We start from the raw sequence: 14,616 nt of genomic DNA, 5'->3' as shown, positions 1-14,616 counted from the left end.
ATTCTGGATTTCTTTGAGGATCTTGATCGTTGTGATACCTTTGAGGAGGGATCTCTGGGCGAGGATCTCTGATAGCTGCTATATTCATTGTTCGGTCTGGGTTGTTTGGTTTCTCAGAGGGATCTTCTATTGCTCGAGTTAGTATATGGGTTATAGGGATCCTCATTTCTGGTGGGATGCTTAGAGAAGATCCTAAGTTAGCCAATGTGTCTGTTTCAGTGTTTTCTGCTCTAGGAACTTGATCTAGGCTAAAGTTTTCAAATTCGGAGGCTAGTTTTTTAGGATCTCGAGATATAGTGCTAATATTTCGCCTTTTACTGCATAGGATCCATTAAAGTGATTAGTAAATAATAACGAATCAATGAATAGCTGTAGATCCTTGATTTGGAGATCCTTAGCGAATTGCAATCCCATGATGAGTGCTTCGTATTCTGCCTCATTGTTGGTTGCATTGAATTCACAGCTTATTTGTTGTAGTAGGATGTCCCCCTGTGGCGACTTTAGTATGATCCCTAGTCCAGTTCCTCTTTGGTTTGATTCTCCATCCATGAATAGTGTCCATTTTCCCATGTTTTCTTCTTCTAAGAGCTGCTTAGCTTCTACTTCTACTTCAGTTTGTAGATCATCGCTGAAGTCAGCCACAAAGTCTGCTAATGTGTGAGATTTTATAGCGGATCTTGGCTCATAGTTTATGTCGAATGTGCTCAGCTTCACGACCACTTTGCCATTCTTCCTGACATCTCTGCTTTTCTCATTACATTCTTAATGGGATAGTTAGTCTTTACATTTATGGTATGTGTTTCAAAGTAATGTTTTAATTTAGTGGAAGCAGTTACCAATGCAAGTATTAACTTTTCGAGATGGGAATACATGGTCTCTGTATCTAGGATACTTTTACTTACATAGTAGACGGGATGTTGGTTTCCGTTGAGATACTTGGCTAGGACAACATTCACCGCGTTTGAGGATACTGAGAGGTAGAGGAGGAGTGGTTCCCCATCTAGAGGTTTCACCAATAGTGATGTTGAACTTAAATATCTTTTAAGTTCTTGGAAGACTTCTTTGTGCTCCTGGGTCCATTCAAATCTTTTATTCTTCTTCAAGATATCATAGAAAGGTTTGCATCTTTCTGAGGATCTTGAGATGAATCTGTTGAGGGTTGCTATTCTTCCAGATAGCCTTTAAATATCCTTTGTTGAAGATGGGGATTTTAGTTTGATTATTGCTTTGATCTACTTCGGACTTGCTTATATCCCTCTTTTGGTTACCATATACCCGAGGAACTTGCATGATCTCATTCCGAAATGACACTTGGATGGACTCAACTTCATGTTGTATTCGTCCAATATGTCAAAGGCTTCTTTAAGATCCCTGAGATGATCTTCAGCTTTCATAGAATTTACCACCATGTTGTCGATGCAGACTTCCATGGTGTCCACCAGTTTCTCATTAAAAATTCGGTTGACTAACCTTTGGTACGTTGCACCTGCATTTTTAAGACCAAATGGCATTGCGGTATAACAATATATACCTGTCGGAGTTATGAATTGTTTTGGTCAAAAATTACACAAGTATAAATCAACCAAATTGAATGAGAGACTATGATGTTCGAATTGTGCAATAGGGAAAGGTAAAGAGATTAAAACGATTGTTTACAAGGAAAGCCTTTGATCCTTGCTAGGATCTCCAACACAAAACCATGGGAGGTGATAATGATCACCTGCCTTGATGATGTTATTAATATAAAGTTATAAACTGATGATTACAGAGAGTATTTCAGTAAGAACAAGTGAAAAAGTTCGTAGAGTAAGCTAAGAGTAGGTAGAGTGTCTCGTGTGCAAGATACATGCGTCAATTAATAGTATAAATTAGCTAACAAGATGTATGATATTCTCGGGATCCTTTATGACTAGCTTTGTGAATGTTGTTTGACTTGGTATTCCGGGTCTTTAGCATAGTTGAGACGACTCTCTGCTGAGAATAAGTCTTCCCTGACTATTTATGCACATGTGTTAATTAAGAACGAAATATAACTGTTATAAATATTAGTAAATAATAATAACGGTAATAGTCGGGATCCTGAGATAGTTGAGGATGCTGAATATCTGATGAGGTTTGAGGATCCTGGATGCTTTGAGGATCCTGGCCCTAACAATTGCCCCCAAGTTATTCCTGAAAATATAGGAGTTAATTTCAAGAATATTAAAGCAATAAATTAAATTAAAAAGGTAAAAGGAGAGAGAGAAAAGTAATTTTCAAAATTAACCCTCAGTGGCTAGGTAATTTTTAAATCCAACGGGTGGATAACTAGCCGTTAATAGCAAATCGACCTCAAATCTTCAGTATAAATAGAGGTGATCAGTTCCACAATTCTCTTTACTCGTCTCGATTTTCTTTGCTTTCTTTGTGCTACCGATGATTTCGATAAAGGTAACATCCTCTCTGCCTCATCTCCGTTCTACCAAATTTTCAATCATGGGTAAAAATATGACCCTTTATCGCAAGAAGATCCTAGGTCTCCCTGAGGATGGTTTTATCGATCAAGGAGTCTAGTCTTATGACGAGACGTGCTCCTTCAATGATGGTGATATCGAAGCATTGAAGGATAGTGGTGTCTTCCCTCCTGAAGCGGTCTTCAGACCTTATGACCCTTTGATCAAACCAGACTTCATCTCCTCTTCTTTTTTGTGCTTTCCGGAGTACCCCTTCTCTATTTTAGGCCTTAAATTACCTTTTTCCAGAGTGGTCTCGAAGTTTTTCAAGATCACAAAACTTTCTTTCGTCCAAGTGATGCCTATCATTTGGAGGATCCTGTACTGGGTTGAGTGTCTGAATCAGACACGGAATCTTTGCATGGGTCTGGCTGAATTGGCCCATGTCTATGATCTCTCAACTTTCAGAAATTATCGCTTCCTGTTCAAGGTCAAGAGTGGAAAGCCTCCTCTTGTGTTAATAACAAAACACAATGATGGGGCTTGGAAGGGAAGATACTTCTTTGTCAGGCGTGACTCTATACCTGGCGAAGATCTCTTACCCAAAGATTGGGTTAAGAAGGGTAGGATTTCAATACTTTTCCTTGTGATCCGGAAATCTTATTCTTATTTTGTTTTTTCTGTTACAGGTTTCAAGCTCGGGGAGCTCGTTGTTGTTGCTGAGGACATAGAGGATAAGGTTGTTAATTTTCTTTCTCTCCCGGAGACAGATAGATCTCTCAGACTTGATCAATCCGGTCTCCAATAAGGATCTTCCAACACAGCTTCTATGGCTATAGGTATATCTTTCTTTCTTTTTGATTTGAATTGTTGTCTTAGGATCTTCGATCTCATCAGGATCCTTGTTTCTTATGCAGGTTCCAAGATTGTCCGCTCCAGTGCTCGCTTCGCTTTGGTTAACCTTGAGGATGACATGACCAGTGGCTTAATCAGGATCAAGCAAGAGAATCTCTCTGCTCTGCCTCCTTCAAAGAAAGCCTAGCTTGACCTGGTTGTGAAGACTCCAGGATCCCGAAAGAGGAAGATTTTTGAGGCCACGGATTCCAGCATAAAGAACCTCAGCATCGAGGATGTTCTTGGGAAGTTGACCTCATTTTCCTAGGCTGTAAGTTTCATGTGTATAAGAATTATTTATGTTAGCTTATCATACATGTTTCTTCTTTTGTTGATGTTTGCATTTCTTTTAGGTCTCCACTCATGTTTCTCAGTTCACCAATGATCTCAGGATCCGTGCTGAGAAAGCTGATTTTGCTCTAAAAGAGCAGGAGATAATCTGGAGGACCACCAATGAGGATCTTCTCCAGAGGGTGGAGTTATTGACCAAACAGAAGGTTGAGAAGGAGGATGAGCATTTTGTGGAGCTACAGGAGGTGATTGTCGATGCGAAGGCAAGGGCTGCGGTGACTATCCTGGAGGCTAAGATCAAGTTGACGGAGGATCTTGAGCATTCAGGATCCTGGAATGTAGTAGGATGGCGCAAGGCACTAACCAAACTAACTGGAAAGCTTGTCACCACTGCTGAGTATCCTGCACCACAGCCAGAAGTGGCGAGGGAGGAGAAGAAGGTCGATGATGACCAGGCTAAGGTCTAGGCCTTTTAGGTGGTTAGGGTAGTGTAGTTTTTGATGTAACCATTTTACTCATGTAGTGCTTTAAACCTTTTATTTTGAATACAATGGTTAATCTTTCCTTTATCTTTCTCTGTTTCCTTTACCTGCATAATATGATACTAAGATCTTTGCGTAGTTGGGATCCTAAAAACAGTGAATAATTTTCATGATAAAGTTCTTTTGGAAAATAATAGATAAAATGATTTGATAAGGATTGAATTATTTAAACAACTAAAAGTAATAACTTAAAATAATAAGAACTAACTTTGTTAAGCAGTTTAAAAGGTTAAAAGTTTCTTTAAAAGTTTGATAACTGATTTGTAATCCTTAAGAGTTTCAAATAATTTTTATAAAAAAAACAAGTATAAAAGAATTTGTTAAGAACTAATTTTCGTAAATCAAGTGCTTTAAAACTTCTTTAAAGATATCAATTTGTTAAGAACTAATTTTCTGAAGTGATTAAAGTTTATAAATCAGCAATTGGTTTAGGATCCTGAAAAGTTTAAGATCCTTAATCTTACTTAAAAAATTTCAAAGTTAAGAACAAGGAAAGATGGAACCTGATTGCCTTCGAGTTTTTCCTCAAGCTTCATAATTTTTTCAATCTTAGAATTTACTGAGGATAAATCTCAACTTAGGAAAGAACTTAGGATCGCTGTTGACTTCTGATGATAAGATTCTTACTAATGAGGATCCTTATCGATAAGGATCCTTAATGATGAGGATCCTTACGGATGAGGATCCTTAATGATGAGGATCCTTAATCATAAGATCATACGGGAGAATTCCCTTCTTATGATAATATGTTTAGGTTATAGACTTTGACAAAATTCTTGGGTAACACTATAAGTTCAATTGATAACATGTTAATGTTATATACCGGGAGGATCCCAACTTATGACATATTTCATGGGAAAGATACCTAATTATGATAACATGAAAATGTTATGATTCGTGTGTATTTTCTGGGGAAAGATCCAAATGTGTGATAACATGAAGATGTTATAAACCTTATGTAATTTCAGGGGTAAGATCCCAGTTTAAGATAACATGACAATGTTATAAACCTTAAGGATATTAACTTATGTACAAAGATAAAAGGGTTGCCACGCCACTGCATCGTGAAATGATCCCCTTATTCATATCCCATAGTTAGATATTGTGCGTTCAAGCGAGGTGTATAAACCTTAGTTTGTGTGATAGAGGTAATTAGCTCTTTAAACCTTAGAGGGGATTAAGTACCCTTAAGCGTAGGAGATTTGATCAGTCTCTAGCTTGTATATGTGATAGTTTAAATATCATACCGTTGATATAATGGAATTGTCCAAGTGTTAAGATGCTGAGATCTTCGTGTGTCAAGATCCTAATGTTTCAGGATCTTCAACCTTGAGGATCCTTATGTTTTAGGATTATTGCTTATGGAGATCCATTGTTGTACGTTGTTCTACATAGCAGCCGTTAGCTAGGGGTGAGCGTTAGTCTAGCTAACGCCCATCCAATGCATAAGTTAGTAATGTATTCGAGGAGAAAATAAGTAATGATGAAAAGTTTAAGGTAAAGAACATGTGCACCTTGGTTTTGTTGAAGATCAATTGATCTTATTTACATATAGTATGCTTTGAGATGTATAGTATTCCAAGATCTTGGCAAAATGTCTCCTTTGAGTGTTGCTAGCCAATATGCTCCTTTTCCTGCTTCAGCATCTATGAGATATGGCCCTTCCCACTTAGGAGCTAATTTACTTGCACTAGGATCCTTGGTGTTTTGGAATGTTTTCCTTAATACCAAGTCTCTTATTTCGAATCTTCTAACTTTTATGTTCTTGTTGTAAGCCTTGATGATCCTTTGTTTATGAGCAGTAATGCGTATCTTGGCAAGCTCTCTGAGTTTGTCAACATTGTCAAGATCTTGGGCTAGGATCCTGTCATTGTTTTCTTGATTTTGGAAAAAGTATCTTGCTGTCGGGATCACTACCTTGGTTGGGATCATTGATTTTGTCCCAAACACGAAGGAGTAAGGGGTCTGACCTGTGGCTATTGCAAGTAGTCCTATCTGCCCATAGGACGAAAGGAAGCTCTTCTGCCCATCTTCCTTTCTTTTCATCTAGCCTTTTCTTCAAGTTGTTTACAAATGATCTTTTTGCTAGATTCTGCTTGACCATTAGCTTGGGGATGAATAGAAATGGAAATTATCATTTTGATTCCCCAACTCGTGAAAAAGTCTCTTGTCCTCTTGCTTATGAATTGGGATCCATTGTCGCATATGATTTCAGCATGGATCCCGAACATGGTCAAGATATTACGTTTAATAAATGAGACTACCTCTTTGTCTCTAACCTGAACGAAGCCTTCAGCTTCTATCCGCTTCGAGAAGTAATAAGTCATCACCAACATGAAGACTTTTCCTCATGGAGCTATTGATAATTTTCCTACTATATCCATTCCCCATTTCATGAATGGCCATGGAGAGATAATAGGATGTAGAGGTTTTGTCGGTTGATGTCGGATATTGCTATGTCTTTGGCAAGCATCACACTTTTGAGCATGTAGAAAAGAATGTCTCTTCATGATTAACCAGTAGTATCCTATTTTCAATACATTGGAGTATAAGGATATGCCCCAGTGTGATTGCCACAGTCTCCTTCATGTATGTCCTTTGAAACTTCAGCAGCTTCAGGATCTTCCAAGCATCTGAGGTATGGACCTGCCATAGAATTTTTATAGAGTTTACCTTGAATTATTACGAATTTTGAGACTCTTGTTCTTAATGCTCTTTCGCTTTTTTCTTCTGTTGGGATCGTGTCATTTTGGAGATACTCCATAATGGGTTGGATCCATGATCATGGACTTTTTCGAGGATCCTGTTCGTCGGGATCCCTTTGAGGAGGGATCTGAGGGTCAGGATCTCCGATGGATGCTACATTTATTGGTTGTTCAGGATCATTGGGTTTGTCAGAAAGGGCATCTATAGCTGGAGTTATTATGTGGGTTATATGGATCTTCATTTTTGGTGGGATCCTTAGGGAGGATCCTAAGTTGGCTAATGCGTCTGCTTCTGTGTTTTCTTCTTTGGGAACTTGGGTTAAGATAAAGTTTTCAAAATAAGAAGCTAATTTTTTTAGGATCTTGAGGTATAATGCTAATCTTTCACCTTTCACTGCATAAGATCCATTGAAGTGATTAGTAAATAATAAAGAATCAACAAATACCTGAAGATCCTTGGCCAATTGTAGTCCCATGATGAGTGCTTCATATTCCGCTTCGTTGTTGGTTGCGTTGAATTCGCAACTAACTGCCTGGGGTAGGATGTCCCCCTGTGCCGATTTTAGTATGATCCCTAGCCCGGTTCCTTTTTGGTTTGAAGCTCCATCCGTGAATAATGTCCATTTTCCCAAGAGTTCATCTTCTAGGAGTTGTTTAGCTTCAGTGTCTACTTCTTTTTGTAGATCATCACTAAAGTCAGCCACAAAGTCTGTTAATGCTTGTGACTTTATGGCGGATCTTAGCTCATATTTGATGTCAAACATGCTTACCTTCACTGACCATTTTTCCATCCTTCCTGACATCTCTTGTTTTCTCATCACATTCTTAATAGGATAATTATTTTTCACATGTATAGTATGTGTCTCGAAATAATGTCTTAACTAAGTAGAGGCAGTTACTAATGAAAGAATTAATTTTTCGAGATGAGAATACCTAGTCTCAGGATCCATAAGACTTTTACTTACAGAGTAGATAGGATGTTGGTCTCCGTTAAGATCCTTGGCTAGGACAACACTTAGCGCACTTGAGGATACCGAGAGGTAGAGGAGAAGTGATTCTCCATCTTTAGGCTTCACCAGCAGTGGCATGAAACTTAAGTATATTTTGAGTTCCTAGAAATCTTCTTTGTGTTCTTCGGTCCATTGAAACATCTTGTTCTTCTTCAAGATATCATAGAAGGGCTTACACCTTTCTGAGAATCCTAAAATGGACCTGTTGACTGCTGCTACTCTTCCGGTTAGCCTTTGGATGTCCTTTATTGAAGATGGATATTTAAGCTTGATGATTTCTTTGATCTGCTCCAGGCTTGCTTCTATTCCTCTCTTGGTTACCATATACCCAAGGAACTTGCCCGACTTCATCCCAAAGTTGCATTTAGATGGATTCAACTTCATGTTGTATTCGTTTAGAATGTCGAAGGCTTCTTTGAGATCCCTGAGATGATCTTCAGCTTTCATGGACTTCACCACCATGTCGTCAATGTAGACCTCCATGGTGTCCCCTAACTTGTCTTTAAACATCTGGTTCACCAGTCTTTGATATGTTGCACCTGCATTTTTAAGACCAAAAGGCATTACAGTGTAACAATATATACCTATTGGTGTTATAAATGTTGTATCTTCTTCATCGGATGGTTCCATCTGGATTTGTTGGAATCCTACTGAAGCATCCATGAAGGTTAAGAGTTCGTGGCCAGCCGTTGCATCTATCATGGAGTCAATGTGTGGTAGAGAAAAAGGATCCTTAGGAGAAGCCTTGTTAAGACCCGTGTAGTCTACACATACTCGCCACTTGCCATTCTTCTTCTGTACGACAACTACATTAGCTAGCCATCTCAGGAACTTCACTTCCTTGATCATCCCTGTCTTGAGGAGCTTTTCCACTTCTTCTTGGATAATCTGATACCTTTCGGGTGCAAACTTCCTTCTCTTTTGATGTATCGGTCTGAAAGAAGGATCAATATTAAGTTTGTGAGTGATAATACTCTTGTCTATACCTGTCATATATTCGTGTTTCCATGCGAATGTCTTGCTTCTGGTTCGAAGGAAGTTTGGCAGGTCTTGCTCAATTTGCTCGGGTATAGAGAATCCTGTGCGGACTTTGGCTTCAGGATCCTCGCTCCTCAGGGCACTTCCTTCACGTTTTGCTCCTTTGTTTCTAGAACATTCGTGCCCCTGCCTTAATTCCTATGCTTGTTGGCGTTTCGTCGTAGGCTTCATAGAGGTTTTATAACATTTCTTGGACTCTTGTTGATCTCCCATGATCTTCACTGTTCCCCACGGAATAGGCATCTTTACACACTGATGATATGTTGATTGAACCGCTTTCATCTCGTGGATCCACGGTCTACCAAATATCACATTATAAGAAGATAAGGTGTCAATAACACGGAAATTTTGAATAGAGTTTACCCCCTCTATGTATATTGGTAGCTTTATCTCCCCGATGGTGTGTTTTGTTTCTCCGCTAAATCCTATGAGGATCAAGGATCTTTTGATTATCTCCGATTCTGGGATGTTCATCCTCTTCAGTGTGTCCTAGAGTATGATGTTAACCGAGGATCCTCCGTCAACAAGGATCCTTCTGACAAAGTGGTTGGCAATGTACAGTTTTATCATGAGTTCGTCATGGTGAGGATCTTGGATCTCTTCCTTGTCTGTCTCGTTAAACGTGATTTCCTTTTCATTGCTAACCGATGTATTCTTCCGTGTTCTATCCTCCTTTTCTATTTTTAGAGACCTTGGTGTGTCTTTTGGCCTGAGAATAAGAAGTATCACAAATGTTAGATTCGCCTGAGATAACACTAATTATCTTGGCGTTTGGGGGTGGAGATCATGGTTTCTCCGAGATCTTGTGACCATCCTGGTTGTTCTCCTTGGACTTTTATTTCTTTCTTTCGAGGATATCTTTAAGATGTCCTTTGCTAATGAGGTAGTTGATCTCCTTTCATAGGGCTATGCAATCCTTCGTCATGTGACTGAAATCTTCATGGTAAGCACACCATTTGGACTTGTGTTTCCAACTGGTGGACTTGTTATCCTTCATTGGCCACCTTGCTTCTCTCCGAGATCCTGCTTAGCATAGATTAAACTTGAAACATCCACAGAAAAAAAAAATATTCAGTGATCTTAGAAGGTTCCTCTTCCTCTCCTTCATCTTCGAGGGCATTAACCATGTGATGATCTGGTTTGGAATAGGACTTCGATTTGTAGGATCTTGGAGCCGAGGATTCGGCCTTCCTATTGGGATTCTCGTATTGACTTGAAGGGTTGCTCCTCTTCTGGACTTCTTTATCCTCTTTAAGCCTTATGAACCTCAATCCTCGGCACCTAACTTTATCCAATCTCTTGGATGGATTCATCACGAGATCTTCATAGAAAGGTGAATCCTTCTTTAGACCCATCTTGAAGGCCTCCACAGCAGTCGCCATGTCAATGTTGGGGATGATCAGAGCTTCCTTGCCAAACTTGTTAACAAAATCCCTAAGTCGTTCCTTAGGATCCTGAACCACTCGATAGAGATCACTAGTGATCTTCTCGAAGGTTTGGCTACAAGAAAACTGATTATTGAAAATATTGACTAAATGTGCAAATGAAGTAATGGAATAGGGAGGAACGTTTAGTAGCCATTTAAGAGTTGATCCGGTGAGGGTTGAACCAAATCCTTTGCATAGGCAAGCTTCCTTCAAGTGCACTGGGATGGAAATGATCTCCATCCTTTCTCGGTATTGTGTTATGTGCTCTTTAGGATCCGTAGTTCCATCGTAAGGCTTCATGCTAGGAGTCTAGAAACGCTTAGGAACTTCGGTATCGACTATCGCAGGAGAAAATCTTGTGATCCTATGACTTGTTGGAGATGCTTCTAGTATGGGTTGAACTACCCCGGGTATGCTTAAGATCATATTTCTCAACTGCTGAAGTTCCCTAGCCATGCTTGGACTTATTCCTGCATCAACATTCATAGAGTTAATATTGATAGTATTTTTGTTTAACAAGTTACTAGAATCAAGGTTTCTTGGAGTATGGAAAGGCTCATCGAGATCATTGATCATATATGCTCGATTGTTCATAGTTGTCCCCCAGGGTGATGCAGCAGTTGTAGGAGCCGTGTTCCCCTGTTGATTTCCTGAGGATCCTCCATTGTCGAAGTTCAGGATCCTTGGTTGTACAACTGTGGGCATCGTTTCCTGGGATATCTGAAATTCTGCCTTCATCCTATCCACTTCTCTAAGTAGTGTTATATGCTCGTCTTGCTGCTAAGTCGTCTGTTGTGTCATTTTCCTCATCATAGCAAAGAGTTCAACAGTAGTGACCGGAGCAGTCGGATCTTGGAGTCCTGAAGATCCCAAACTTCCTTGGCTAGTGACCGGATGGGTGTTTCTCTTGGAAGTATCAGGCGCTTTCCTCTGACCAGGGGGTCCACTCGGAGGAGGTGGTAGGTTTTTGGTTGGAATGGAAGGAGCAGAGGATGAAGAAATGATCGGTTGTGTATACATGATCTTTCGAGGATTTTGAACACCACGGCCCCACGGTGGGCGCCAAATTGTTTTGGTCAAAAATTACACAAGTATAAATCAACCAAATTGAATGAGAGGTTGTGATGTTCGAATTGTGCAATAGAGAAAGGTAAAGAGAATGACACAATTGTTTACAAGGAAAGCCCTTGATCCTTGCTAGGATCTCCGGCACAAAACCTTGGGAGGTGATAATGATCACCTCCTTCATGATGTTATTAATATAAAATGATTTTTACATAGAAAGTATTTTAGTAAGAACAAGTGAAAAAGTTTGTATAGTAAGCTAAGAGTAGGTAGAGTGTCTCGTATGCAAGATACATGTGTCAATTTATAGTCTAAACTAGCTAACAAGATGTCCTATATTCCCGGGATCCTCTATGACTAGCTTTGTGAACGTTGTTTGACTTAGTATTCCAGGTCTTTAGCATAGTTGAGACGAATCTCTGTTGAGAATAAGTCTTCTCTTGACTATTTATGCACATGTGTTAATTAAGAACGAAATATAACCGTTATAAATGTTAGTAAATAATAATAACAGTAATAGTCGGGATCCTGAGATAGTTGAGGATCCTAAATATCTGATGAGGTTGAGGATCCTGAATGCTTTGAGGATCCTGGCCCTAACATGAGTGTCGTATCTTCTTGGTCGGACGGTTCCATCTGGATTTGTTGGAATCCTACTGAAGCATCGATAAATGTTAACAACTCGTGGCCAGCTGTAGCGTCTATCATGGAGTCAATATGTGGTAGAAGGAAAGGATCCTTAGGACAAACCTTGTTAAGATCTGTGTAATCTACACATGCTTTCCATTTTCCGTTCTTTTTCTATACTACGACCACTTTGGCTAGCCACCTTAGGAATTTTACTTCCTTGATCATCCTTGTTTTGAGGAGTTTCTCCACTTCCTCTTGGATGATTTGATTTCTTTCGGGTGCAAACATCCTTCTCTTTTGGTGTATTGGTCTGAAAGAAGGATCAATGTTAAGTTTGTGAGTTATAATTCTTTTATCTATACCTGTCATGTCTTCATATTTCCATGCAAATGTCTTGCTTCTAGTTCTGAGGAAGCTCAGTAGGTCTTGTTCGATTTCTTCGGGTATCAAGGATCCTATGAGGACTTTGGCCTCAGGATCCTCCATGTTCAGGGGAACTTCCTTTATGTTTTGATTTCTTTTTTCCAGTATGTCTCGTGCCTCCTGCGTTAATTGCTATGCTTGTAGTGGTTTTGCCGTAGACTTCATCGAGGTCTTGTAGCATTCTTTTGATTCTTGTTGATCTCCTGTAATCTACACTGTTCCCCATGGAGTGCGAATCTTCACACATTGGTGGTATGTTGATGGAATCGCCTTCATCTCGTGGATCCATGGTCTACCTAGTATAACATTATAAGAGGATAATGTGTCAATTACACAAAGGTTTTGTTGGATAAGGTGTCTAAATCCATAACTATATTTGGTATGTACTTGACCCGAGAGTAGCATGGTCCATTTGGGTTGCACTTCACCGGAACAATCTATAAGGATGGACTTTTGACAATAGGTTACTTATGATTTATTAATATATTATAAGTTCTAACATATTAATATGAAATCTTATTATTTAATTAGTATTGATCAAGAATTAATTTGGAATTAATTTTGTGATCAAAATAGACTAATTAAATATATGGGGATTGATTGTGTAAATCATTCATTCTTATATAGTGGGCTCGTGATCCATAGTTCTCTATGTTGGGCTAAACCCATGTGGTGACCCATGGATACTCCATGGAGGTTAAAACCCATAGAGCCAAAGGAATGTGGAAAGTCATGCACATTAGGGTTTGCATGGTGTAACCCTAATGATGACACACTATATAAGAGATCATCTAGCACATGAAATCGGCACTAGTGAGTCTTTAAAAGAGCATATCCGATTTTGTGAGCAAGAAATATCCTCTCAAGTCCTCCAAATTGTCTGTGGTGATTTGTGGTTCCATTTGAGGCATTCACATTATTGGTGCTAGGCTCTTAAAGCTTCAAGGTTTCAAAGCTACAACAAAGTTATGTCATCTAACTAGAATTTTGTAGTATAGATACTCCATTGTATGCTAGTTAGGATGATGCTTTGGAAAATAGAAAGTTTACATGTATATGAGAGAAAACAGAGATCCAAAGCATCTAGGGTTGCATGTACACCATAGGAGTGTTAGAATGCTCAAAACCCATCAGGTTTTGCATAGAGTTTACTCTTATATGTATATAGGTAGCTTTATCTCTCTGGTCGTATATTTCGTCTCACCACTAAATCCTATGAGGGCTGAGGATCTTTTGATTATTTGATACTCTGGGATGTTCATCCTTTTCAGTGCATCTAAGAGTATGATGTTGACTGAGGATTCTCTGTCAACAAGGATCCTTCTGACGAAGTGGTTGGCGATGTAGAGTGTGATTACTAGTCCATCATGGTAGGGATCCTGGATCTCTTCCATGTCCGCTTCATCAAAGGTGATCTCCTTCTCGTTTGTGTTTGATGTATTCTTTCGTGGTCTTTCTTCCTTTTCTGCTTTCGAGACATTGGCGTGCCTTTTAGCTTGAGAATAAGAGGTACCAAAAATGTTAGAGCCTCCCGAGATGATGTTGATTATCTTGGCGTCTGCTGGAGGGGATCCTGTTTTTTCCGGGATCTTGTGACCATCTTGACTATTCTCCTTGGATCTTTCTTTCTTTCTTCCAAGGATCTCTTTGAAGTGTCCTTTACGTAGGAGGTAACTGATTTCCTTCCTTAGAGCTATGCAGTCTTCTGTCATATGACCGAAGTCTTCGTGATATACACACCACTTAGACTTGTCCTTCCAGCTGGTGGATTTTTCTCGCTTCTTCGACCATCTTGCCTTATCTCCAAGATCATGCATAGTATACATTAGACCTGAAACATCCACAAAAAAAAACAATAGTTAGTGATCTTAGGAAGCTTTTCTTTCTCTCCTTCATCTTCAAGGGCATTAACCTTGTGATGATCAGGTTTGGAATATGGCATTGATTTGTAGGATCTTTGGTCCAAAGAGTCGGCCTTCCTGTTGGGATTCTCATATGAGCTTGGTGGGTTGGTCCTCTTTTGGATCTCCTTGTCTTCTTCGAGCCTTGTGAACCTTAGTGCTCTGCTCCTAACTTCGTCCATCCTGTTGGATGGAGTCATTACGAGGTCTTTGTAGAAAGGAGAGTCCTTCTTTAAGACAATTTTAAAGGCTTCAACT

The 14,616-nt window shown here is 39.4% G+C and overlaps 1 protein-coding gene across 1 annotated transcript; it reads right to left on the bottom strand.

Annotated features, from left to right (window-relative positions):
- Window positions 1-13,611: 13,611 nt before the first annotated feature.
- Window positions 13,612-14,274, bottom strand: LOC145139228 (uncharacterized). Its single transcript, XM_079073131.1, has one exon. The coding sequence runs from the start codon at window positions 14,272-14,274 to the stop codon at window positions 13,612-13,614; it is 663 nt and encodes a 220-aa protein (XP_078929257.1).
- Window positions 14,275-14,616: the final 342 nt, after the last annotated feature.

The sequence above is a fragment of the Lactuca virosa genome, chromosome 9, assembly GCF_052849685.1.
Source record: "Lactuca virosa cultivar CGN04683 chromosome 9, Lactuca_virosa_CGN04683_v6, whole genome shotgun sequence".
NCBI classification, from domain to species: Eukaryota; Viridiplantae; Streptophyta; class Magnoliopsida; order Asterales; family Asteraceae; genus Lactuca; species Lactuca virosa.
Note: the sequence above shows the minus strand (reverse complement) of the source record. Positions and strands in the feature narration are given on the sequence as shown.